Source organism: Sorex fumeus, unplaced genomic scaffold (genome assembly GCF_029834395.1).
Source record: "Sorex fumeus unplaced genomic scaffold, SorFum_2.1 ptg000086l, whole genome shotgun sequence".
Taxonomy (NCBI): Eukaryota; Metazoa; Chordata; class Mammalia; order Eulipotyphla; family Soricidae; genus Sorex; species Sorex fumeus.
In genome coordinates this window covers 34,175,219-34,199,246 of record NW_026606143.1, presented here as the reverse complement: position 1 = coordinate 34,199,246, position 24,028 = coordinate 34,175,219, and the positions used below count along the sequence as shown (strand labels likewise).

Below are 24,028 nucleotides of genomic sequence, written 5' to 3'. Positions count from 1 at the left end.
GGCTGAGTTTGGTAACCTTAGATTGACATTCGTATGATGTTTACCTATGTACATCACAGCGATATGAATGCTTTTGTTTTCTCAAACGCTGACACTATACACAGGTTTAGAGCTCCAGAGGCATCTAAGTTGTCAGCTTCTCACTGAAAGTCAGCTTACTGATTTACATTGATGTTCCCAGACAGCTATGAAAAATGATACCTGTGTTGGAGTGGGGCTGGAGCGATAGCACAGCGGGTAGGGCGTTTGCCTTGCATGCGGCCGACCCGGGTTCGATTCCTCCATCCTTCTTGGAGAGCCCAGCAAGCTACCGAGAGTATCCCGCCCGCACGGCAGAGCCTGGCAAGCTCCCTGTGGCGTAGTCGATATGCAAAAAACAGCAACAGCAAGTCTCACACTGGAGACATTACTGGTGCCCACTCGAGCAAATCGAACAACACGAGGACAGTGCTACAGTGCTACAGTGTTGGAGTGATAGCACAGGCGTTAAGGTGCTTGAATTGCATGCAACTGCAACCAGGGGTCATTCCTGAGCACAGAACCAAAAATAGCCCAAGTACTGCCCAATATGCCACCCCCCATTAAAAAAAGAAAAGAAAAGACAAATTTGCAGCAAAAATGGGTTCAAGAAGTAGACAGTGCAACCCACACATATAAACACCTGCCAATCTCTGAAGCTGATCAGACTCTGGCTGATCCTGCCTGACCCATACCGCCATCCACTTTACTCTTCTGATGTATGTTGGCAGAGCAAAAACAGCCTTTGCCTATTTTATGTATATTCAAAAATATACATATTTGAGCAAAGAAAGAAACCGTCCTTCATTGCGTACACTCTGACCTGGAGCCAGATGCGTGCTTGTAAAATACCCCAATAAGTCTTTCTCTAGAACGTTCATCTATGTTCACCCTCGTTATTTGAAATGGTCGTTTCCAGAACCTAGTTCCTGTCTGTTCTTTGAGGGAGGGACTTTCCCTTAAGCTTGGAGTGCCACACAGGCAAGGACTGCGTCTGTCCCTGTCCCCCTAGAGCCAGAGCTTCAATGTTTGATGGGCAATGGAAATGCTCGTGAAGACACCTTAACGGTAACTTAACACTTCTAGTTTCAGGAAAGTGTATCCAGGCTGATAGTTTTACCTCGTGCCTCTCTTTCTTTTTTATCTTTTTTTATTTTGATTTTTATTAGTGAAACACCATGAGGCACAGTTGTAGATTTACACATTTTTGTGCTTGGGTTTCAGTTATACAGTGATCGAATACCCATCCCTCCACCAGTGCCCATTCTCCACCACCACTGATCCCAGTATCTCTCCCACCCCCCGTCCCTCCCCATCCCACCCTGCCTTTGTGGCAAGGCATTCCCCCTTGTTCTCTCTCTCCTTTTGGGTGCTGTGGTTTGCAAAAGAGGCATTGAGTGGCAATCGTGTTCAGTCTAAAGTCTACTTTCATCATGCTTCTCCCATCCTGGGAGGATCCTCCCAACACCCTTTATTTGGTCCTCCCTTTTCTATCTGAGTTGCCTTTTCCCCCAGCATGTGCAGCTGGCCTCCAAGCCACGGAGTAAACCTCCTGGTACTCAAAACCTGGTACTCTACTATTCTTGACACCCCCCTCTTTCTTTTTTTAAAAGGTCCAAGAGGAAAGTACTGGGCCGAAAAGATTCTGGCGACATGTCTGTCCGCAGCAAATCCAGAGCTGCCCTTGGCAGCAGTGCCAGCAGTGGTGGCGGCGGCGGCGGTGGTGGTGGTGGCGGCGGCGGCAGCGGCAGTGGCGGTGGCAGTGGCAACGCCGCTTCGGTGACTTCGCCCAGCAGTACCGGGCCGGCCTCCAATAGCCAGAGGTCTCCTGGCCTCATCTACCGAAGTGCCAAGAAGTCCAACACGTCCAACGAAGAGTTTAAGCTGTTACTCCTCAAAAAAGGCAGTCGCTCCGATTCCAGTTACCGCATGTCTGCGACTGAGATCCTCAAGAGTCCCATCTTGCCCAAGCCCCCTGGCGAACTCGTGGCTGAGTCCCCCCAAGGCACCCATGAGGCCCAAGCAGGGGCCACCGGGTCGGAGGCATTGTCCCCACTCTCTCCGTGCCCCCCACGGGTTAATGCAGAAGGGTTTTCTGCAAAGAACTTTGGCACCTCGGCGGCTGCCCGGGTTGGCCGGTCCCGGGTGCCCCCTGTAGCAAGCAGCAGCCGCTATAGCGTCCGCTGCAGGCTGTACAACGCCCCCATGCAGGCCATCTCTGAGGGCGAGACGGAAAACTCCGATGGCAGCCCCCATGATGACCGATCCTCCCAGAGCTCAACCTAGAGGGACCGCCCAAGGCGACGGGCAAAGACCGAACCCTCAGTCCTGGGAGGTGGGGAAAGGGATTGGGGCTGGGGAGCAGCTAGTTAGCGCATCGTGGGCTGCCCTCGCTGGATTCCAAGTTGAATTCCAGTAAATCGTTGGAATATATATGCTGGGGAAACCAAGTAGGTTGGTCTTTTCTTGATTATTGTCCATGCTTTTAAATAGCTGCACTGTCCTGCATATTTTTTTCCTTTAGCTTAGTTTGAGTTGCCCAATCTCATTCCTTTTGATAATACAGAATTCAAACTGTCTGCTTTTCATGAAACCTAGAGAAAGTTTGCCCAGAGCTGCCTATTCAGAAAACAAAGCCCTCACTGTCACTCACGATTCTTAAGAAGATGAAAAATTACTCCGGAGGTTTGGTATTTTTTTACATTCAAATGAACTAAAGCAAAATTTAGAAGAAAGACCTACACATGTGTAAATATCATATTTTTGATAAAAATGTGTACATAGATTTATCGATAACGAGTGGACATGTGGCCAATTATCTACCACACACCAACTGTTTATAGAACACAAAAAATAAAGTGTAATAACTGTATTCTGTGAATACCATTTTCATATCAAATACCATATTTAAATGTCCACCAATATTTCTGAGAGATAAACCTCAACTATGAATTTTAAACTGGAGAAATAAAGGAAAACTTGAGGTCATATACTGAAATGCGGTTCATTTAAAACAATGAATTCAGACCTAACCATTTTTTGTGACAAATTTGCAGCAACAAGCTAATAGTAACACGTGGCAGTGATCTGCCATGTGGTGATTTGGACAGAATGAAAAGCATGCTTTTGATTTTTTTGTTTTGAATCAATGAGAAAACTCATCATCCTTAACACAGAGCCCTGAACAACAGCATTTGACAGTGTCCTTTACTCTATTTTTTTCCAATGGATTGCTTTAAAGAGGATGAGTAGGGAAAACCGTAGTTAATTTTGTTATGTTTTGTATTAGGCTCATGGGGTCAGGCCATGGTCATAATCGAATGACTATATTGAAACTCCTTAAAACAGTTTAGCAAGTAACTCCAATTTCTTTAACAAAAATGAAATGTAAGCATGCCACAGAGCTGTTGATTTTTCAGTACCTGCAATGAGTTTTCAGTGAAACTTTCTCTCTGTGCTGATGACATTCATGCTACCTAAAAATGAACAGAAATGACACTGTGAACAATGTAGTTGGGAAATAGGTATGTTGTGTATATGTATTATTTATATTCACTCTTAAACTGGGAATGGGATACAGCTCTGGTTCACAATACTACATACAACCAAGTTTTTGTCTGACTTTACTATATCTGCTTGATGGCAAAAGGGGAGGGTGGTGGGTGGGAACGGAAACATCAGGGCAAGTGCTCTGAGCAAATGAAGGCAGGGAAACAAGCTGAATTACTTGAAATTACTTGAATTTTCTTGTCTTAAAACTGAGAAAAAAATGTAGTTACAAGTTGAAATCTGCAAGTGGTTTTTACACCTCCGATTTTAACATGATGAACTGTACTAGTGTTTGAAGTGATATGTCAGAAAATATAAGCAGCTATGTACGTAGAATATGCTTTGAATGGAAGAAGGTAGAAAGTAGAAAGACCTAAGCTGGGTTGTGGCCTATAAAAGAATAGAATGGGATTAGAATGATAGGGTCTACCAGAGTTACGAAGAAATTCATAAGCAGCTGGCTTTAAGATGATGCAAGCGCTATTTGGATACGTAGAATGTGTGAAACGGGAGTTGTGGTGGTGGTTTCACTCCTGTAACAGAGTGGAGAAAGCCCGGTCTAAGAAGATGCTGTCTTTCAATAGAAACAGTTTCTAAAATGTTACAGATGAACAACTAGAGCATCTGATTGCTGTTGTTGTTTTTTTTTGTTGTTGTTATTTGTAAAGAAAAAAAATGGCTTCTATCTGTTTTCACTATCAAATTGTGTTTTTTGATTTCTTGTCATTCTTGTATGTAAAATGGGTGCTGGGGGTGGTGGGGTTGCAGAGGGAGAGAGAGAGAGAAAGAGAGAGAGAGTGGTGTGTATGTGTGTGTGTGTGTGAGTGTGTGTGTGTGTATGTATGGGTGTCTGTGCTGGGATAGATAAGCTACTTGGTAAAGGGTACATGTGAACATTTACAAAGTGTTACACTTTTTCTTAAAAAGAAAAACGTTTGGGGGTTTGAAAAAACGAATTCTCATTTTTCATTGGAACTCATTAGTTAAGAAAATCAGCATGGTTTGACACCACGTGGGAACATGAATAACTTTTTCTCATACTTCAAAAAAAATACACTTGGCAAAATTTAAAAAATAAAGTTTATAGAGAAATGCAAGGAGAAGCAGGTGTTTCCAGTCACAGTAGGTGATCTTTTGTAATTTTCATAAAAGCAGTTCGTTTGCAGTATGGCTTTTGTGTAGTTAGGGGTTTTTTAAGTGTAAAGAAAGGTATGTGGGCTTTAAAAGTGATCTAAATCTTGAATAGAAAATACATGAATTGGCTTTAATTAAAAAAATGTCACCTTATTATTAATTTAAGTAATGGTATCATATATATTTTAAAATACATATTGACTTGAACTGTGAGGCAATAAGATACCTTCTATATGTAATGATCACAGAACTAACCCTTATAATATAGTTTTACTTATTTTGTTTACTCTAAAAATCTATAGCAGAGTTTCTCTATTTTATATGTCATAGATTTAAAAATAACCCAAATAAATATGGAATTTAAATTCACTGTGGAAGAGTACTAAGTAATAAAGTGAGTTTAAAAAAAAAGCAAAAAATTCCTTAGTAATCTGGAATATTCTACATGACTTCATTAACATTGCATAGAAAACCAAGATTTAGAGGGCTGTCTTCAAAATCACTGCAGGGTACACACATTAGGTATTGTGAAGAACATCAATCCAAACTTTTCTTCTGTTTGCACTGATGCTAATTTTCAGTTCTTTTATGTTTCTACAACGTGTCTGTATTGTGTGGGGGATTTTTTTTTAATTTTTTTTTTTTGGCTAAGTAGAGGACATGGACTAGTCATAGCAAGCTAAACACACTGTTTGCTCTTGCCAAAGGTCAGTAAGGATGTTTGCTGCAGTGAAGGCAGATTTAGAGAACTAGATCATGACAAAGATTTAAAAGAAGGTTACAGTGTAACTATTTTGGTACTAGAACCAGTTCATGCTGGCCGAAAGACAATGGTTTATGGACTTGCATCCGTTTTTGTATTTTTGTAATATTTGTAAATATGAACTTTTTAAATTGTTGCAAAAATGGTTTTTTTGGTAAGATGTTTTCAACGTTTACATTCAATCCAAGCCTTTGTATATTTTAGAGCTGTGCAACACTTTAAGTCTTGTATTTATTTTTAGTAAAATGGTGACAGTCTCATTGTGAACCCCTCAAAAATGTACCAGAAAAGTTTGATTACCTAGAAAGTGTGTATAGAAACTGCAAATAAACGTGACTGCAATTAATCAACCAGTTTCTCTTCATTGTTGTGTAACTGAATTATTGGGATATGTGACAATAGTAGAGGGGACCTGCTGTAACAATGGGCAAAGTAGCAATGACGATAACAAATAATTATAATAATTTCATGGATGCTAACCTAGCTTTGCATTTGAGAGGAAAATGAATTCATTTCCAATGTCCCGAATATATTTCTTGTAAACCCTCTCAGGTAGGTAAAGATTAGAGCTTTACTTTGAAATATTCATGTGGTTTGCTTCCAATAATTACTCAGTGTGTGCCTCCTTCCCGGGACGGGCGCTGTGGTGGCAATGTCACATACCCTTTAGTACACAGCACATTTGTGTGTCAGTGACTGTTCTAAGCACTCACTCTTGTCCTCTCCACGGTTGCCCATTTTTAATAGGTGGACAAAAGAACAGCGCCGAAAAGCAAAGAAAAGGTCAGGCTGAGATTCAACCCGGGAAACTGGGCTCCTGGACCTGTATTTCTTGGGGGGAGGGGGAGGACGTGCTTTTGAGTCACACCCAGAGGTGCTGGAGGGTTATCGTCCCAGCACGGTCACTACTGAGGGCAGGGGGTACCAAATGCAGTTCTGGAGCTCGACCAGTCCGCTGCATGCAAGGCAAACTCCTCATCCTCTGTACAATCTTTCTGGTGCCCGCCCCCTACGACTTTTCAGAATCACTTCCTGGTCTGGAGACATGACGGGGTAGGGTGTTTTCCTTGCCTACGGTTTACCTGGGTCTGATCCCTGACACCCCTTGGAAACCCCTGAGTCCACCAGGAGTGATCCCTGAGCACAGAGGCAAAACCGAAAAACTTCAAAGCGCCAAAGACCAGGAAAAGGCCATGCACCTGACCGCTTCGCCTCGGCCAGCTGCTTCCCGGAACCATGGCCGTCTCCAAAGAATTCTCAGCTGCAAAGCTACCAGATACAGCTCTCCGCTCCGGAGGCTGATGTCTGTGGTAGACCTAGTGTGTGTGGGGGGGGGGGGCGGGGGGCGAGGGAGAGCAGGGGTTGCCAATGCCACCAGCACCAGTGAATCTGCTCTGATGCCAAACCACAGGGCTTCGAGGTGGTTCCTGCTCGCGTGCAAGCGGGCTGGGAGGTCGTTTCCCACGGTTGACGTCCTTGGAACTGCAGCGGGCAGGCGCAGGCGCGGGAGTGGGCGCGGGCTCACGAGGAATTGCAGTTAACGGATCTGACAAAGGCCGTTGATTGGCCACAGGAAGGCCCCCGCCCTCACCGAGACCTCGCGGGCTTTCCGGTTGGACGAGGTCCGGTAAGCCTCGTGCTGTCTGCAGCGTGCATGCAATCTTGGTTGGGTCTCGTTGCACAGGCTTGCAGCTGCTGGATTCGCGTGCCCTCGAGACCAGCAGAGCGGACTCAGGCACCTGAGGAGGTAGGTCCTGGAGAATCCTTTGCTGCATGTTGTACTTTGTGGCTTGAAGTGTGTTTGAACTGAGAGCAGTAACTCTTGGTTCGTGACCTGGAATAACTGCTGTGCTTGGAGGGTGGAGGTTTGCAGTGGGGGAGCGCAGGGGGGAGGGGTGACCGTTGGGAAAATGTCGTTTTTTTTTTCGTTTCTTGGCTGGAAACCGCTTGGAGATCCAGATTCTGGGGTCGTTGGTGGAGGTTGCAGGCGGTTGTGGGGGTTGTGGGGCAGGGAGCGGGGAAACCGTTAGAAGCAAGTCTTTTCTCGGCTGGCACAGAGGCTGGCCGTCCAGATTCGTCGCTCCGGGAAGGTGCGTGCTTCGCTGTCAGCCTGCACTTGGTGAGCTTTGCGTTTTGGTGGCTCTTGCAATCCTGATGCCAATTTTCTGGTTCGAGTTACTTCTCTATGTCTTGTCCTGGGCTGGAGGCTAGGGGAAACCAAGCTTCTCGATCTATTTAAAGAAGGGATGGACTGCCGGGTTGAATCATTAAGCCACCGGGTGGGGGGCTGATTGCATCGTGAATTGGCTGATTGCAATGTTGCTGGTTGCTGCGCTTGATCACCGGGCGACCACGCATCTTCATTTATGCTTTGGGCAACCACGCTTCTTCATTTAAAATCCATGAGAAAGTTGACGGTGGCGCCCAATTGTATATTATCGTGATGGGAATCGCTTCCTTCCCTTCTCAACCTGGATCTCCCCAAACGTGGGATTGCTGCAGGGTGTAAATATCCGCAGCTGGGGCCTGGGCTTGGAGACTCAGGTGGTACTTGTAGAGGAATTGAAATTCAATCACCGCGCAAGCCCCTAGAGCACCACCTACTGCAGCCCTGGAGGCAGCGCAGGGGTGACCCTGGTGGTCCCTGAAAATCCCTGGCTGTGCTCCTGGAGGTCCCCAAGACCTGATCTATCCCCCAGAGTTGCATGGCGGCTATCCTGTCCACTTACTCTAGTGTGGCTGGGAGTTACCCTTCGACATTGGGAGGCCCCTCCCCCCACCCAAATAACGTCACTAAAAGGTTTTTTTTTTTAGTGTTTTTTTTTTCAAAGCAGCTTCTCTACACCGATCACGTTTTGTAAGCAGAGTGTGGGCTGGATGTGTTTTTGAATCTTCCTCAAGTGGACGACTGGAAAGTGATGGCATGGTTTGAGGGGTATTATTCCCACAGCTGGCCCACGTTGCAGTGTAAAGTTTACTAGGAACAGTGGAAGCCCTGCTTGTGAGAGTGCTGGCAAGTTTCAAAAGAGATAATGTATTAAGATACTGTTTTTTTTTAAGGGGGGGAAAGGTTGAAGTCATCTGACTGGTCACCTGGATCTGCCCTGGTTCACTATTGATTAATTACAGTAGATTTTGAGTGAAAAGATGTTTTCAACCTTCACCTATGTGATAAATTGATGGCAAGTGCTTTGCACTTTATAAGCAGAATCTTTGAATGACTTTTTTTTTTAAATAAAACTGTCTTTAATGATCAAGAAAATAAAATAACAGGCAACTGCTTTTTTTTTCCTCTTTGACTTTTGGGCCACACCTGGCAATGCTCAGGACTTACTCCTGGCTCTGCACTCAGAGATCACTCCTGGCTAAGGTCTTCGAACCATATGGGGTGCTAGATTTCAAATGCGGGCCAGTAGGGTGCAAGGCAAACACCTGACCCGCTATACTATTGCTCCAGCCCCTAACGGGCAACTTCTTGTTCTTGTGTTATGAAGACTTTGGGTTTTCTGTGCAAGTAGAAATGAACTTCCCTTTAAACTCGTTTTGTAGGATTTCAACGTTAACATAAAGTATTCTCTAACTTTGAATAATAGAGTCATGATGGGTCTTTAAGAAAGTGTTACGGAAAGTCAGTTATTTCCCTTGTGAGAAGAGGAAGCAAAAAAAAAACATGCTTCACTTTTGTGTCATTTGGTTTTACACAGCCCTGTGAAGTGGATATCATCACTAATTTGTAGGCTAAGATTGAGGCATAGAGATTTAATTACTTAGTAAAAGGAAAATAGCAAATTTTGCGATTTGAATTTGGATTCAGGTATTTCCTAAAGGTCCATTTTGGCATTATGTTCTGTAAATTTTGTTTCTAAGAAATGGTGTCTGCAATATGCAGGTGCAGTCTGAATGAAAATGACATGTTATCCTGAAGATTTGTTTTTCCATGTATTCCCTGAAAAATAATTCTGCTAAGATGTTTTGAATACCCAAATAATGAAATAACAGTAGCCAACAGTGAAAGCCCTTGCTGTGTTCTATGCATTTGACATATATTCATTTATTTCTCACAACTCTGTATTTGTATCTATATTTCACAGATTAATTTTGCTTATTTATTTTAGTTTTGGGGCCATACCCAGCATTGCTCAGAACATATTCTTGGCTCTTGCACTCGGGGATGACTCCTGGTTTCATATGGGGTACCAGGGATGGAACCCAGGTCTGCTGCATGCAGGGCTAGTACTGTAGCTCTAGACCCCTTCTCAGGTTAATTTCTAAAGGCATAGAGAGGCTTAATTAACCACCCAAGTCACACAAATCAGTAAATTGAGCTTGAACCCAAACTGATATGCCCTAGCTCCAGGCCTAGAGTCTCGATGCTATTTGATATTGCCTCTCAGGTAATCAGACAAAATGTACCAGTCGAGGTGGCAGGTGGGATTTGGGGGGTGGAGGATGGGAACACTGGTGGAGGGACATTGACACTGGTGGTGGGACTGGTGTTGAAATGTTATATGCCTAAAACTCAACTATTAGTAACTTTGTAAATCACGGTTCTTTAATTAGATAAATTATTTTTTAATTTTTTTAAAATTTAAAAATTATTTTAAAAAAATAAGGCATTAGAGGAGCATACATAAGGTAAAGCACTTGTCTTACAAGCAGCCAAGTGGTACTGCATATGGGTCCCCCGAACACCACCAGGGGTCATCCCTGAGCACCACTGGGTATGGCTCCAAAATGAAAAATAACTTGATTAAATTGTGAGTGCCCTAGTATGTCTGGGAAAGCAGACTCACTTCAAGATGGTGGTGACATGTACCTTTGCTTTGGAGTGAATATGGGACTTAACTTAAGCCTTGAAGTTGAATAAGTTCTCCGTGGGGAAACAGCAGGATGTTTTAGACAGAGGGCATGGCTAGAGCAAGAGGATCTAAGAGTGTAAGATCAGCATTGATTTGCAAATGTGCTAAGACACAGAAATGGAAGAAGTTTAGTGGTACACACAGTGCATGCTTTTGAATCTAATAACAGCCAGATTGGAACAGCAGACCATAGAAATGATCTGATTATTAGTATCTCTAACAGTAATTAACAGACTTTGTCAAAAAATACATGATAGGGGCTGGAGCAATAGCACAGCGGGGAGGGCGTTTGCCTTGCACGCAGCCGACCCGGGTTCAATTCCCAGCATCCCGTATGGTTCCCTGAGCACTGCCAGGGGTAATTCCTGAGTGCAGAGCCAGGAGTAATCCCTGTGCATTGCCGGGTGTGACCCAAAAAGAAAAAAAAAGAAAGAAAATACATGATATGGTAAATATAGTTTAGGCCTAAGTGCCAGGAACTGTGGAAGGTCCTGAGTGTGGGCCGCAGAAGTTTGGCTTTTGTTTTTGTATTCTTTCAGGAGAAATTCAGGATGACTGTAATAATAAAGAACATATACCCTGGAGCCAGACTATTTTCTAGCTCTGAGGCATGGTTAAATCTTTTAAATTCCCTTTGCTCCATTTTTTCCCCCGAAGAACAATGGGGTTGATGATACCAGAATCTGAGTTTGGTGAGTTGGTCAGGATAACTAGATATTTTAACACACGTCAGTTATTTAGACTAAGGAGTTAGATGTTAATCATCTGTACCTTATAATACGTTAGCAGTTTTCTGTAGTGAAATGATTGAATGATTATGAATTTGTGACACAAAATGGCTCTAAGTACAGTGCATTTGTAAAAATTAAGTGGGACTTACACAAGTCCCTAAACTTCTGTTCGAGCTCAAGTTGGTATGAAGCTGCTTTGCAGTGTTCTTTGTAAGATTAAAATGTTTGAGGTCTCCTAAATATCCATAAATTAGGGATTTGTTAAATCATCCATGGTCTGTCTACATGATAAGAAACTAAATCGTAAAAATGACTGTTTGGGGCTGGAGCAATCGTACAGCAGGTAGGGTGTTTGCCTTGCATGCCGCCGACCCGGGTTCAATTCCCAGCATACCATATGGTCTTCCGAGCACTGCCAGGAGTAATTCCTGGGTGCATGAGCCAGGAGTAACCCCTGTGCATAGCCAGATGTGATCCAAAAAGCAAAAAAAAAAAATGATGACTGTGTTCTACCTAAAGGTATTAAATTAGAAGGACTCCCCACCATTGATTACTTTTGGCTCCTTTTGATCTTCATATCAGTTGAATCGCATATTATGGTTATGAGATTCATACTCTTGAACAATAGTAGTTGTGTTCCCTGGGAATGTAATCTTCCTTAATATGAAAATACTATCTTAATTATTCATGGCTAGTATTAGTCTTATAATCACAAAAGATTAACATAAACGAAAGCAGTAAAATATGATTGAAATTTTAGCTCAAATTGGAGGAGGTTTATTTTTAATTTTTTAGTTTGGGGCCATACCCAAGAATCTCAGGGCTTATTCCTGGCTCTGATCCCTTCTCAGGGATCACTCCTGGCAGGGTTCAGGGGTGCTGGGGATTGAACCCGGGTTGGCTGCATGCAAGGCAAGTGCCCTCCTCACTGTACTATTGTTCTGACCTGCCACTTTCTTCCTCAAACAGCTTTTAGAAGATTATTACAGGCTGTGAATAATCTTCTTATTCCTGGGTACAGGCAGTTCAAGCCCTGCTATTTCCTAAGGTTTGTTTTAAATAACTAATAAATAATTTCTTTTGTCCTTCTCAACACTTCAGCCAGGAATCCACCTCGCTTTGACTTTCCATTCTGAGAACATACCCATGTTACATTATGTTTATTAAGGTAGTAAGCGTGTGAGGTGACTTTATCTGTTATTTTTTCAGGAGTAAAACATTCAGCAGAACTAGGTGACTAGTTTGGCAGGTAAACCCTCAGCGAGTTTAGAGATAATAAGATCCTGTCAGGAAGTGGAATTACCTGTTGCAGAAAAAAAAAAAGAAAATGTCCAGCGACTCCAGTGAACTCGAAATCGATGTGGTTTGTATTTTAAATTGAAAATATTTGTTCTTTCATTGAGTTATGTTTTTTCCACATTTAATTTCATGCTGTAAAATATGCAGATTATATGTGTATAGTTCATGAATGCTAGCTAGCATATAAAGCTGCTACAAACATTTGTGTACAAGTTTTTGTTTCAAAGGATGAACTTTATGTTGGCTACGTGCTCTGGTATGGAACTGCTCTGTCATAGAGTTGTTGTAACTTTAAAAACTAGATGAAATTCTGTCAAAGGTTTTAAGAGTGGCTATGCTGTTTTATATTTCTGTACCATTTTTATTGAGTTTGAATCAAATTATAGATTGTTAATCTATATAATTTGGTTTAGAAGGAAATGTGGATAAGGATATGAATACTAATACCATCAAATAAGTATGTATAGGCAAGTCGGCCAAGTTCTGTCTTCTATCAGCTACAGTGGTTTTCATCTTTGTAGATAATGCTAACTGCCTAGCAAGAGCATTATTTTCTGACATAATTCTTCATTATGTCAGAGATACAATACAAGGTTAAGATGATATGTTTATAAGCACTAATCTGTATCACAATTCCATGTTATTTTGGTGACCTAACCAGTGTAGTTTGTATTAAGTCTTTAAAAAGACATATAGCTTCTGTAGCACCATAGTACTGTCATCCCATTCATTGTTCATCGATTTGCTCAAGTGGGCACCAGTAACGTTTCCATTGTGAGACTTGTTACTGTTTTTGGCATTTCAAATACGCCACGGGTAGTTTTCCAGGCTCTGCCGTGCGGGCGGGATACTCTTGGTAGCTTGCCAGGCTCTCTGAGAGTGACAGAGGAATCGAAGCCGGTCGGCCATGTGCAAGGCAAACGCCCTACCCGCTGTGCTAAGTGGGCCACATAGTACATAATTTAATCCTAAATCAGAGTTATGAAATGTAATGAAATGTAATGGTTGCTGTCATATCCTCTTCCTGCCCTTCATAAAAAAATACAAGGTGATTTCACAGTAAGAGAAATAGATGCTTAAGTCATTCCTGTTTTGTCCACACAGTGGCACTGTTGTATTATTTTAAAATGGAAGTTCACACACTAGGATTTTGTGTTTAGAACTGTTTTTAAAGCAGTTCAGTACAGACTACTAGAAGACTATCCTGTCTACCTAAATTGCATCAGGGATTAAATTCAAGGGAAAATAATGTCTTTTTTTTTTTTACTTTTTGGGTCACACCCAGCGATGCTCAGGGGTCACTCCTGGCTCTGCACACAGGAATCATTCCTGGCAGTGCTCAGGGGACCATATGGGGTGCTGACAATTGAACCTGGGTCAACCGCGTGCAAGGCAAATGCCCTACCCACTGTGATATCCCTCCAGTGCTGTAAAATTATGTCTTATGTGTAGATGGGTTAGTAACAGTTTTGCAAGTATATCTTATCAACCAGTTATAGTATTTATAGGGACCTTTGAGAGGCCTGGGATTTAGCTTATTGGAACAGCACATGCCTACCAATGTTCTGACCTTGATCTCCAGCACTTAAGGTGTAACCCTAGTGGCCCTGAGCACTTCTGGAGAGCATCACATGGAGTGACCTGAGGCTCTTCTCCCACCAGTACTTCTGGGTTTGGTTTTATAGAAAAAATAAATTTAGGCTTGTGCAATAAATTTAGGCTTGCCTTGCAAGTGGCCAACTAGGGTTTTCTTCCTGGCACTGCATACAGTCAGCAGAGCCTCTCCCTGAGCACAGAGTTGGGAGTAAGCCCCAAGCACAACTGTGTATGCCCCAGAAACCAAAAAAAAAAAATTTTTTTTTTCTTTAAGAATCCTTTGATATCAGAAACAAGCTTCTGGAGCTTCCTAAAAGTAAAATTGAACTTTCAGTTCTGTTTTAAATTTTCCAGTTTGTTACTAACTCTTCCTAAGGTAAGAACACAAATAACTAATTATACTGAAGAAGATGGCACTGTCCTTTATGCATATGAATTGAAACCAGCTCAATTGATGTAAGTAATACCAGTTACCTCTTGATAAATACGTTAGCATGACTTCTTAAATAAAAAGACAAATTCTTTGTATACTGCACTTTCTCTAAACTCACACTCAAATATTAGTCTCATGAATTCGTAGACTTCCTTTCATTAGACAGTGAACACTTAATCATCGTACTTTTCCCCCCACTGTTCCTGTGTAGTAGGAATTTCAGATCACCTTTTATTCATTTGCAGTACCATTCTCTAAACCTAATCTGATACAATCAATCTTTGCTTTTCATTCTCATACCAATGTGAGGTTTTTTTCTATTTTGTCTCTGCTTTCTGAAACTCTGAAAACTCACAAAAGTAAGATGTTAACTACTTCTCTTTTGAAATATTAGCTGGAAAGCGTTCTACTTGATGCATCATATGAGGAAGAACGTAAAACCTTTGGGGATATCCTTACTCGTTGCCAGGTACAAATATTCAATATTTAAAATGCATTTTTTTAGAATATTAAGGCCAGAATTATTTCTCTCTATAAAGGAGAGCCCGGCAAGCTACCGGGAGTATTCGATATGCCAGACAGAGTAACAACAAAGTCTCCAATGGAGACGTTACTGGGCCCGCTCGAGCAAATCGACGATCAACGGGAGGGCCTTTACCTTTACCTTTTATAAAGGAAAATGTACAATTAACTGAAATTGTGCTGAGTTAGATAGTTTAAGCTTATCTCACCATTGTGATGCTTATTAACAATTCCTAGTTAGAATTCCCACGTGGAAATTTTCAAATAGTATTATGTAACTATTTCCAAAATGCCTGATCAGAGGTAATTGTCTTTTTTCATCTAGATTGTTTGATAGTGAATTAATTTCCTCGACAAAATATTTAAAGGAAATTTGCTCATTTATGGAATTTATTTTGTGCCTAAATGCATAGCAGGATATCTCAGTTGAAATGAAGTATCACCAACTGTGTTTTGAAGAATGTATTTTTTGTAGTTTTGAGGGCATTTATATAAAACTTAGCATGTTGGTGCTGGGGGTGTAGTTCAGTGGTAGACAGCCTCAGCCCACAAATAGGCATGTTGGTTAAAGACTGATGTATTTAGAGGATGTATTTAACGAAGATTTTATAAGCTGCATACCCTACAAGTAATGAAAATTTATTTTAAATGTTTCTTAAAATATAGCTTTTTTTAAATAAAATGAAATAGCATTCTTTGGAAAGTAAAAGTGAAAGTTGGAGTCTTTTCTCATTATTGAGAACAGGCTTTGAAGGAGCAAGCCACTGATCTACTGGGCGGGATGTACAGAGGGTAAGATGATGAGAAGGGATGGGGCCGGATTTGGAGCAGGACCCTGGCCCACCTGACAGACATCCCCGAGGCTGACAGCGCTCTGCCTTACTGAGCTGGCATCTACCATAAGAAATGCCCAGATTCCAAAGTCTGTGCCCTCAAGTAGGCTCTGGGGGCTCTCGGCTTTGCCCCTAGGCTGCTAGTTTTGTCCTTTCCCCAGCTCTTTCCCTACCCATGGTTGACCCCTGCTGCAACATTTGCTGCTTTGGTTTTTGGAGCCTAGCCAGGCACCGTCTGTAGTAAACACTGGCTCTGTCCAGGCTACTGGACACTGACCCTTGGGACCACCACCCCGTGGCCCTTCAAGCACTTGCTTTGTCAGCTCCCTCTCCCACAGGCTGCAGAGCTCCAGACATTACATTTTTTTTCTTTTTGGGTCACACCCGGCGATGCACAGGAGTTACTCCTGGTTTATGCACTCAGGAATTACTCCTGGCGGTGCTCGGGGGACCATATGGGATGCTGGGAATCGAACCTAGGTCTGTTGCGTGCAAGGCAAACGCCCTACCTGCTGTGCTATTGCTCCAGCCCCCAGACATTACATTCTTTATGGAGAAAATGGAACAGAATCCCCTTCACGGGCCATTTCCTCTCCTTACTGGCCTCACTTGGACTTTCCTTCCGGCCATGACTGTTGGGATGGGAAAGGTGTCTTTCTCTGGGTAAGGCTAAGGACTTCTCTGCTTTAGGCCTCTGAGCCTCTGCTCTGTCCCTTCATGGGCCTCCCTTTCTCCTTGTATCCTAAGCCTCTGGTGCACTCAGCACTTTCTCCTGCTGTTTTAAAATATCCCATCATTTGGGAGCTAGAGACAGAGTCCAGAGGGTAAGGCACTTACTTTGCATGCAGCCAACCTACATTTGCTCCTCAGTACCTCAAAGGGTCCCGAGCCCACCAGGAGTGATCGCTGAGTGCAGAGCCGGGGCAACCCCTGAGCATCACCAGTTTGTGACTCCAAAACCAAAATCACATCCTTGCAGCTCACATCCTCTCTCTCCCAGATAGCCCAGCTCTTTGGCTGTATTTATATTCACCATCTTCCTGCTCTGAATGCACGGGAAATTACTGAACTGTTGCTGACTTCATGGGTTTTTTGTTTGTTTGTTTTTTGGTTTTGCTTTTTGGGTCACACTCGGCGATGCACAGGGGTTACTCCTGGCTCTGCACTCAGGAATTATCCCTGGCGGTGCTCAGGGGACCATATGGGATACTGCGAATCGAACCCAGGTTGGCCGCATGCAAGGCAAACGCCCTACCTGCTGTGCTATCACTCCAGCCCCTGACTTCATGTTTTTAATCTCCATATTTTGGGGGTATTTACTCTTGTCTGTCATATATGCCCTTCCAATTTTTTTAACCTCTGAGAACTTTTCCAATGAGAATGGCTTCTTATTGTTGAATTCTGCAGGCAGATTGTGCTGGGAAAACCCTGTGGCCACTGCCAGCCTGAACTCCATCTTGCTCTTCTGCATCAGTAAGCTTCCCGTTCTTCCCCAGATCAAGGCCACGATAGCCACAATAGCGACATTAACACTATAAGACCACTGAACACTGTTATGCCAGTCATGATAAAGTACTGCTTTTATGTTAGTATTTTTTTAATTGGGGGGAGGGGGCGTTGCTCATTTTTTAAGTCCCTGGCTGTGTTCAGAACTTAACTACTGACTCTGTGCTCAGGAATCACTTCTGGTATAGACTGGGGGATCATCAAACCCAGGTCAGCTGCATGCAAGGCAAGCTCCCTACCTACTGTACTGTGTCTCTGGTTCTGTCAGTATGGACATAATGTTATAGTTGCTTATTGAGTTCTCCAGAGAAATTGAATTTCCATCCCCATCCCTTACATGAGGAAACAGAAGCAGAGAGAAGTAAAGTGACTTGTCCAAGGTCACACAGCTCATACATGACCCAGCTTTGCAAACTCCTGCCATCTGACCCTGATTCACGATAGGACAGACACAGCTACTCTCATTAGCTGCTCATGGCCTGTCAGCCTATATGGTATGACCTGTGGATGATGATATAAGTATCTAAACATCTCTTAGCAGGAAAGGGTTCCCCAGCCCTGCCTTATAGCTTTTGAAGGTTCTTACACTTGGCCCTGCTTCCCAGAAGCTTGTGGGGTGACATATCACTGACCCCTCTCCCCAAGTCCTCAGACAAGCTTCCTTGGAGATAGTGGAGGTGCTGCTGGTCCCCAAACCGCACCGAGAAACACTGACCCTGGCTTGCAGGCACCTCCTTCCAGCAGGATGTGGTTTGTATTTTGTCCCTGTTGGTGGTAGCTCAACAAATGTTAACTCGATCACAGAAATAGTTCTGCCTTCCTTATATGGACCTGAGTGGTATATGAGGAGTCACTGTCACTGTCCTCCCATTGTTCATCGATTTGCTCGAGCGGGCCCAGTAACATCTCCATTGGAGACTTTGTTGTTACTGTGTTTGGCATATCGAATACGTCACGGGGAGCTTGCCAGGCTCTGCCGTGCGGGCGAGATACTCTCGGTAGCTTGCCAGGCTCTCCAAGAGGGGCGGAGGAATCGAACTCGGGTGGGCCATGTTGGCTGCGTGCAAGGCAAACGCCCTACCGCTGTGCTATGTTCTCAAAACATTTCATAAGGTTACTTATTGATGGCGGGCTTTTAAAAGACCTTAAGCCTGGAACCTGGGATGTGGCTCAAATGGTAGAACAAGAGCCCTTGTATTTTTAAGACTCTGGTTCAATCCTAGTACCACATGCCCTTCCCCACCCCAACATCAATGGGCGTGTCACCCAAAAAGAAGATGCTTAAACCAGAAGTCATATCTGTTCTATTTGGCTCACTGCTCATTACAGAGTGAAATACTCGCCGTTCATGCCATCATTATATAGAAAGAGGCTCTTTGGCCTTCATCTCAAAGTTTCTTTTCTAAAGAGGGACTCTCCTCAATATGAAATGGCTCCACTGTATATGCCGTGCTTATAGCAATCATGGTACATTAGCTTCTTTAAGTGCCTGTATGACATGGGGTAATTAAGTAGGACCTTGGCGCTCCTTATCTCCGCCAACGTGTCTGTGTCATCAACAAACCTGGCTTCAAGTGGGAAACAAATTTCTGATGGTTTGAGAACACTTTTTTTTCCTCACCGTCAAAATATCTTTTGAAACGTGCACTAATAGCTTATTATTGTAATAGGTCATCAATGATTCTATTCAAACCCTGCATAAGAAGTTTAATGCCATTCATGGAAAAGTTACAAAACTTCAACGTCTTCAGTTGAAATCAGTGTGGCACAACTGCGTAAGTGTTACAAACACATTCTCACAGCTGTTACAAACCTCTGTTTTCTAAAGATGCCAATCACTTTGAAGCGCTCCAATCAGACTGCTCTAAACTTGCTGTAACAGCAGATGGAAGACGGCTGCGATTTAGATTTCAGAACTGCATAGCAATGCGGATTTCTGTTATGCCATGAATATGTAACATATAATTCAAATGTAGGGTTAAAGGATCACGATCACGATCATCCTGTTGTTTGTCGATTTCCTCGAGCAGGCACCAGTAACGTCTCCTTCTTCCTAGTCCTGAGATTTTAAAAGAGCCATTTCAATGCTCTTTCAGGATTAGGAGGATGAGACCCATCATTGTTACTGGTATTTGGCATATTGAGTACGACATGGGAAGTTTACCAGACTCTGCCATGTGGGCAGGATACTTTTGGTAGCCTGCCAGGTTAAAGGAATAAGAATTATATAATAAAATGGACCTGTTTGTCTTTAATATGCATCATTTCTTGGACAGCAAATACCTACTGCTCATTCCATTGTACTCATGGTTGTTTTATTCTGGGTTTGTTTCATTACAGAGGACATTTGGATATTCATCCAGAACTTTTGGTCAGGGACTTTCTCGAAGGATCAAATCCCAGGTCAAATGCCGTAGGCCCAAGCAGAAGAACTCTGCCCCTGTCTCTGAGGCTATAAGTTATACCCCGACTCCACTGTCAGTGCTACAAGATGCTGAGGGTACTTCGGAGGCCCCTCCTGTGGAAGAATCTCTGCCTGCACAGGGGTCCCAGCAGCCAGAGCAGGCATCATTCCTCCAGCCGCAGAACCCAGGACTCACCCAGGCCCCACACATGTTGCCCCCCTATGCTGCACAGTCATTTCCGACGTATTGCATCTCCAAGAATTTCACACAGGGCCCGTCTTACAAATCTTTTGTTCTCAGTCCAGGGAGCTCTGGCAGCCTTGTCTCCACTGCTTGCTCTTCTGCAGCTGTCACTGAAACGGTGGAGCAGCATCCAGCTCGTACTAAGCTGATGGCTGGCCTCACTGTACAGGATATTGAGAGCACCAGCCAGTGTAAAATATCATCTGCCTCTGTTGCAAGCTTTGGTAAGTGTGAAATGAGACACACTACAAATTGGACCATCTAGGGAGCCAGAGCAGTAGTACCAAGGCACTTGCGTTGTGGGTAGCCAACCCCGGTTTGATCCCCAGCAACACATAGGGTCGAGCCCCACTGGAAGTGATCCCTGAGTGCAGAGCCAGGAGTAAGCCCTGAGCACTGCCAGGTGTAGTCCCTAAAACCAAGACCAAAACCCCATTAAAAATAGTACTGTTTAGGTGACTGGAGTGATAGCACAGCGGGTAGGGCGTTTGCCTTGCACGCAGCCAACATGACCGACACAGGTTCGATTCCCAGCACGCCATATGGTCCCCTGAGCACCACCAGGAGCATTTCCTGAGTGCATGAGCCAGAAGTAACCCCTGAGCATCGCCGGGTGTGACCCAAAAAGCAAAAAAAAAGTACTGTTTAGGGACTGGAGAGATAGCACAGCGAGCAGGGCATTTGCCTTGCACGCGGCCGACCCAGGTTCGATTCCCAGCATCCCACATGGTCCCCTGAGTACCGCCAGGAGTAACTCCTGAATGCAGAGCCAGGAGTAACTCCTGTGCATCGCTGGGTGTGACCCAAAAAGCAACAAAAATAGTACTGTTTAACCCAGTGGTCTTCCACCACTGGTCCAGGGACTGGTACCTGTCCACAGATGTAGAGAGGTTGTAAACCACCAATCTTACCACCCTGGTTCTAACAGCCAGTTTGTGGACCACTCTGCAGGCCAGCACCTGTCCTGCAGATGTAGAAAGGTTGAAGAACACCGATTTAGCCTCTATTCCCTAATCCCTTTTAATTGAGCTAATATGATTTACAGTAGTAGTAATTTTTTGATAGTGCTGAGGATCAATTCCAGAGCCTCACACATGCAAGGTGGGTGCTCCACTGCTGAGATACATCCTCTGCTCAGTAGTAGTAATATTTTAGGCATACATCTTTTCTTACAAATGACTAGTATTCCATTCTGTGTGTAAAAAGATACACATACAACACTTTCTTGAGTTATCTGTTTGTTGATCACTTTGATTGTTTCCAGATCTTGGTTATTGTAAATATCACTTCAATGAACATAAGTGTCAAACAGCATCAGATATAAGCTAGCAGAAGTTGCTTTTCTTTATTTTTGTTTGGGGATCACACCTGGCAGTGTAAGAGGGAGAAAATGTGGTGCCAAAGATTCAACCAGGTTTAGCTGGGTGCAAGGCAAGTGCTTTGCCCACTGTACTATGTCTCAGACCCTGAAGGAGAGTGGTTTGGGATGCCATCCGTGGTAATTAACTTTCATTGAGTCTTTTATAGTGAGTTTCAGGCACTGCTAACCAATTAACATGCCGCTTCTCCACTAATACTCATTATGATTTTGTTATGAAATTTTTTATATTAAAAATTTTTTTAATAGTGAGACATCATGAGGTACAGTTCCAGACTTACACATTTTTATGCTTGGGTTTCAATTATACAATGATCAACTGCCCATCCCTCCACCAGTGCTCATTTCCCACCACCACGGATCCCAGTATCCCTCCACCCCCCATCCCACCCTGCCTTTGTGGCAGGGCATTCCCTTTTGTTCTCTCTCTCTTATTGGGTGTTGTGGTTTGCAAAAGAGTCAATGGATGACAATTATGTTTAGTCTATAGTCTACTTGTTATGAAATTTTATCTTGTTTTTCTATACCCTTTCCTTACATAAATACTCAGAATGCTTCTAACATAGCTAATTCTAAGGTGGTAGAAAAGAAAAAAATATATCTTGGGTTAATCCACATGCAAAAAGACCAAATATATGTTATGGGTCCTTCATTAGAAAAAATCTTTCTTGGTAATTAATTACAAAACCCCATCTTTTATCAAGCACTAGCTTTAGGGAGTCTAGCGAACACATTAATATTTGTCTGGACACAAAGAAACCTCAGCACAACTTAGTGTGCACACCTAAAATTTGTTTGTTTTGTTTGTTTGGGGGCCATACCTGGTGGTGTTCAGGGATCACTCCTGGCAGGGATCAGGACATGCAAGACACCCCCCCCCCCACCTGCTATACTATCACTTTGACCCACAACTAAAACTCCTGGAAGTAAGAAGACTTCAATTGATACATGTCTCAGTTTTCAAACATATAACTTTTAGCCAAAAATTGCTGTTACTATGCAATTAAAGTTACATAGTCCATAAAAATGTTACTTCTGACCTAGCTAAAGAGAAAATCTTTTTTTCAAAATTCAGACAAGCATTTAAACTTTAAGAGAAACTAAAGAGTAAAGTGATGCTAGAAATTGTATCCGTGAAACTGGATAAAGGAATTAATTTGGTTCTCAAATATAATAGGATTATTAAATTTATTACCTTTAAGCAGTTGTGAAATGATGAGTTTTTTGAATTCCCATTGATGTTTGCTAGTAAAATAAACTAATGTAGAAGACTACAAGGAGAGATGAAGAGGAACCAATGAAAATATTTAAAGTATTCTAAGAAAGTCATAGATTAGTTTGGATGAATCTAACTTAGCCTAAGTAACAGATCTTTCGCTTTATGTGTCTGTGGCCCAGGAGGCTCTGGGTTGCTCTCTGTTTTACAATTTTTGAAACTTTAAAGTAACTTCTAAATCTGCCGTTGTTTGCAAGGAAGTCAGCTGAGTAGTTGTCTCAAGTCATCTTGTTCTAAGGTTTTCGCTGACTTTTTACACTCGGAAGCCTGGGTCCTTGCTTTTAACAGAAGGTTCCAGGGATGAAGCCATTGCTTCTTATCTAATATTTCTACTTTCAGGATAATTATCAGGTTAAGTAGGATTTTTTCCTTTTCTCCTCCCTCATCAAAGCTGCAGGCTCAAGTGATGGAACTGACCAGAGTATTTTGAAACGAAGCTACTCGAGTCCCTCAAGCTGGTCAGTGGATGAAGTGGTTCTGTTTCTGGAACAAAGTGATTCTGAGAACTTCAGCCCTCTTTCTCACCTCTTCAGAGAGCATGTAATATATCTTTTGATCCAAGAATGCCTTTGAATGATCTCTGTGCATGCAAGTCCTTGTTCCATACTGATTAGTGTGGATGGTGGCTTCTGTGTGTGTGTGTGTGTGTGCGGGGAGGTACTAATCAACTGAGTTTTCCATAGAGATTGTACTGTCTTTAGATTCTAGTTGTATTTAGCACAAAAAGTATATCTGGCTGGAAAGATGGTACAGGAGTTAAGGCACACAGCCAACACCAGTTCTCATACCAGGCACTACATATGGTCCCTTAAGCACTGTCAGGAGTGATCCCTGAGCACAGAACCAGGAGTAAGCCTTGAGCACTGCCTGGTGTGGCCCCAAAACCAAAGTTAATGAAGTATAGAAGGTACATGAAAAGGTCGGTACTATGCAGGATTTCAGATCTTGTCAAACAGCAATGTATGATTCTGCAAAATTTAATTATTTCATTCATTAATTCGCTTTTTGGGTCACACCCAGTGATGCTCAGGGGCTACTCCTGACTCTGCACTCAAGAATTACTCCTGATGGTGCCAGGGTACCATATGGGATTCCAGAGATAGAACCTGGGTCAGTCTCATGCAAGGCCAACACCCTCCCTGCTGTATTATCGCTCCAGCCACCAGCTTTATTTTAATTTCATTTTAGACCCTGTAATTTCTAATTTTGCAGTGCTGTCAATAGTAGGTTTTCATGCACACTACATTTCAACAGCAACTCACCACTAGTATGTCATTTCTTCTGTCATTTTTCAAGGCTTCCCCCCCACCCCACTTCACCTCCATTCCCTGCCTCAACTTCCCCACCCAACTCCTCATGTCTCACTGCTGTAGTAAGCTTAGTTCATTAGACCAGTTCTTGGATTCTGTTGCTTTGGGCCATTTTTTCACTTACTGTAGCACTGTAGCACTGTCCTCCCATTGTTCATCAATTTGCTCAAGCG

The 24,028-nt window shown here is 43.1% G+C and overlaps 1 protein-coding gene across 3 annotated transcripts in view; it reads left to right on the top strand.

Annotated features, from left to right (window-relative positions):
- Nucleotides 1-2,418, top strand: part of NHS (NHS actin remodeling regulator) — a 371,148-nt gene extending 368,730 nt beyond the window's left edge. For all 3 annotated transcript variants that reach the window (XM_056131256.1, XM_056131257.1, XM_056131259.1), the window contains one exon: nucleotides 1,632-2,418. In XM_056131256.1, coding sequence (XP_055987231.1) covers nucleotides 1,632-2,304 — 673 coding nt within the window. In that variant the 3' untranslated portion in view covers nucleotides 2,305-2,418. The remainder of the gene's footprint in view (nucleotides 1-1,631) is intronic.
- The last annotated feature ends 21,610 nt before the right edge of the window (nucleotides 2,419-24,028 follow it).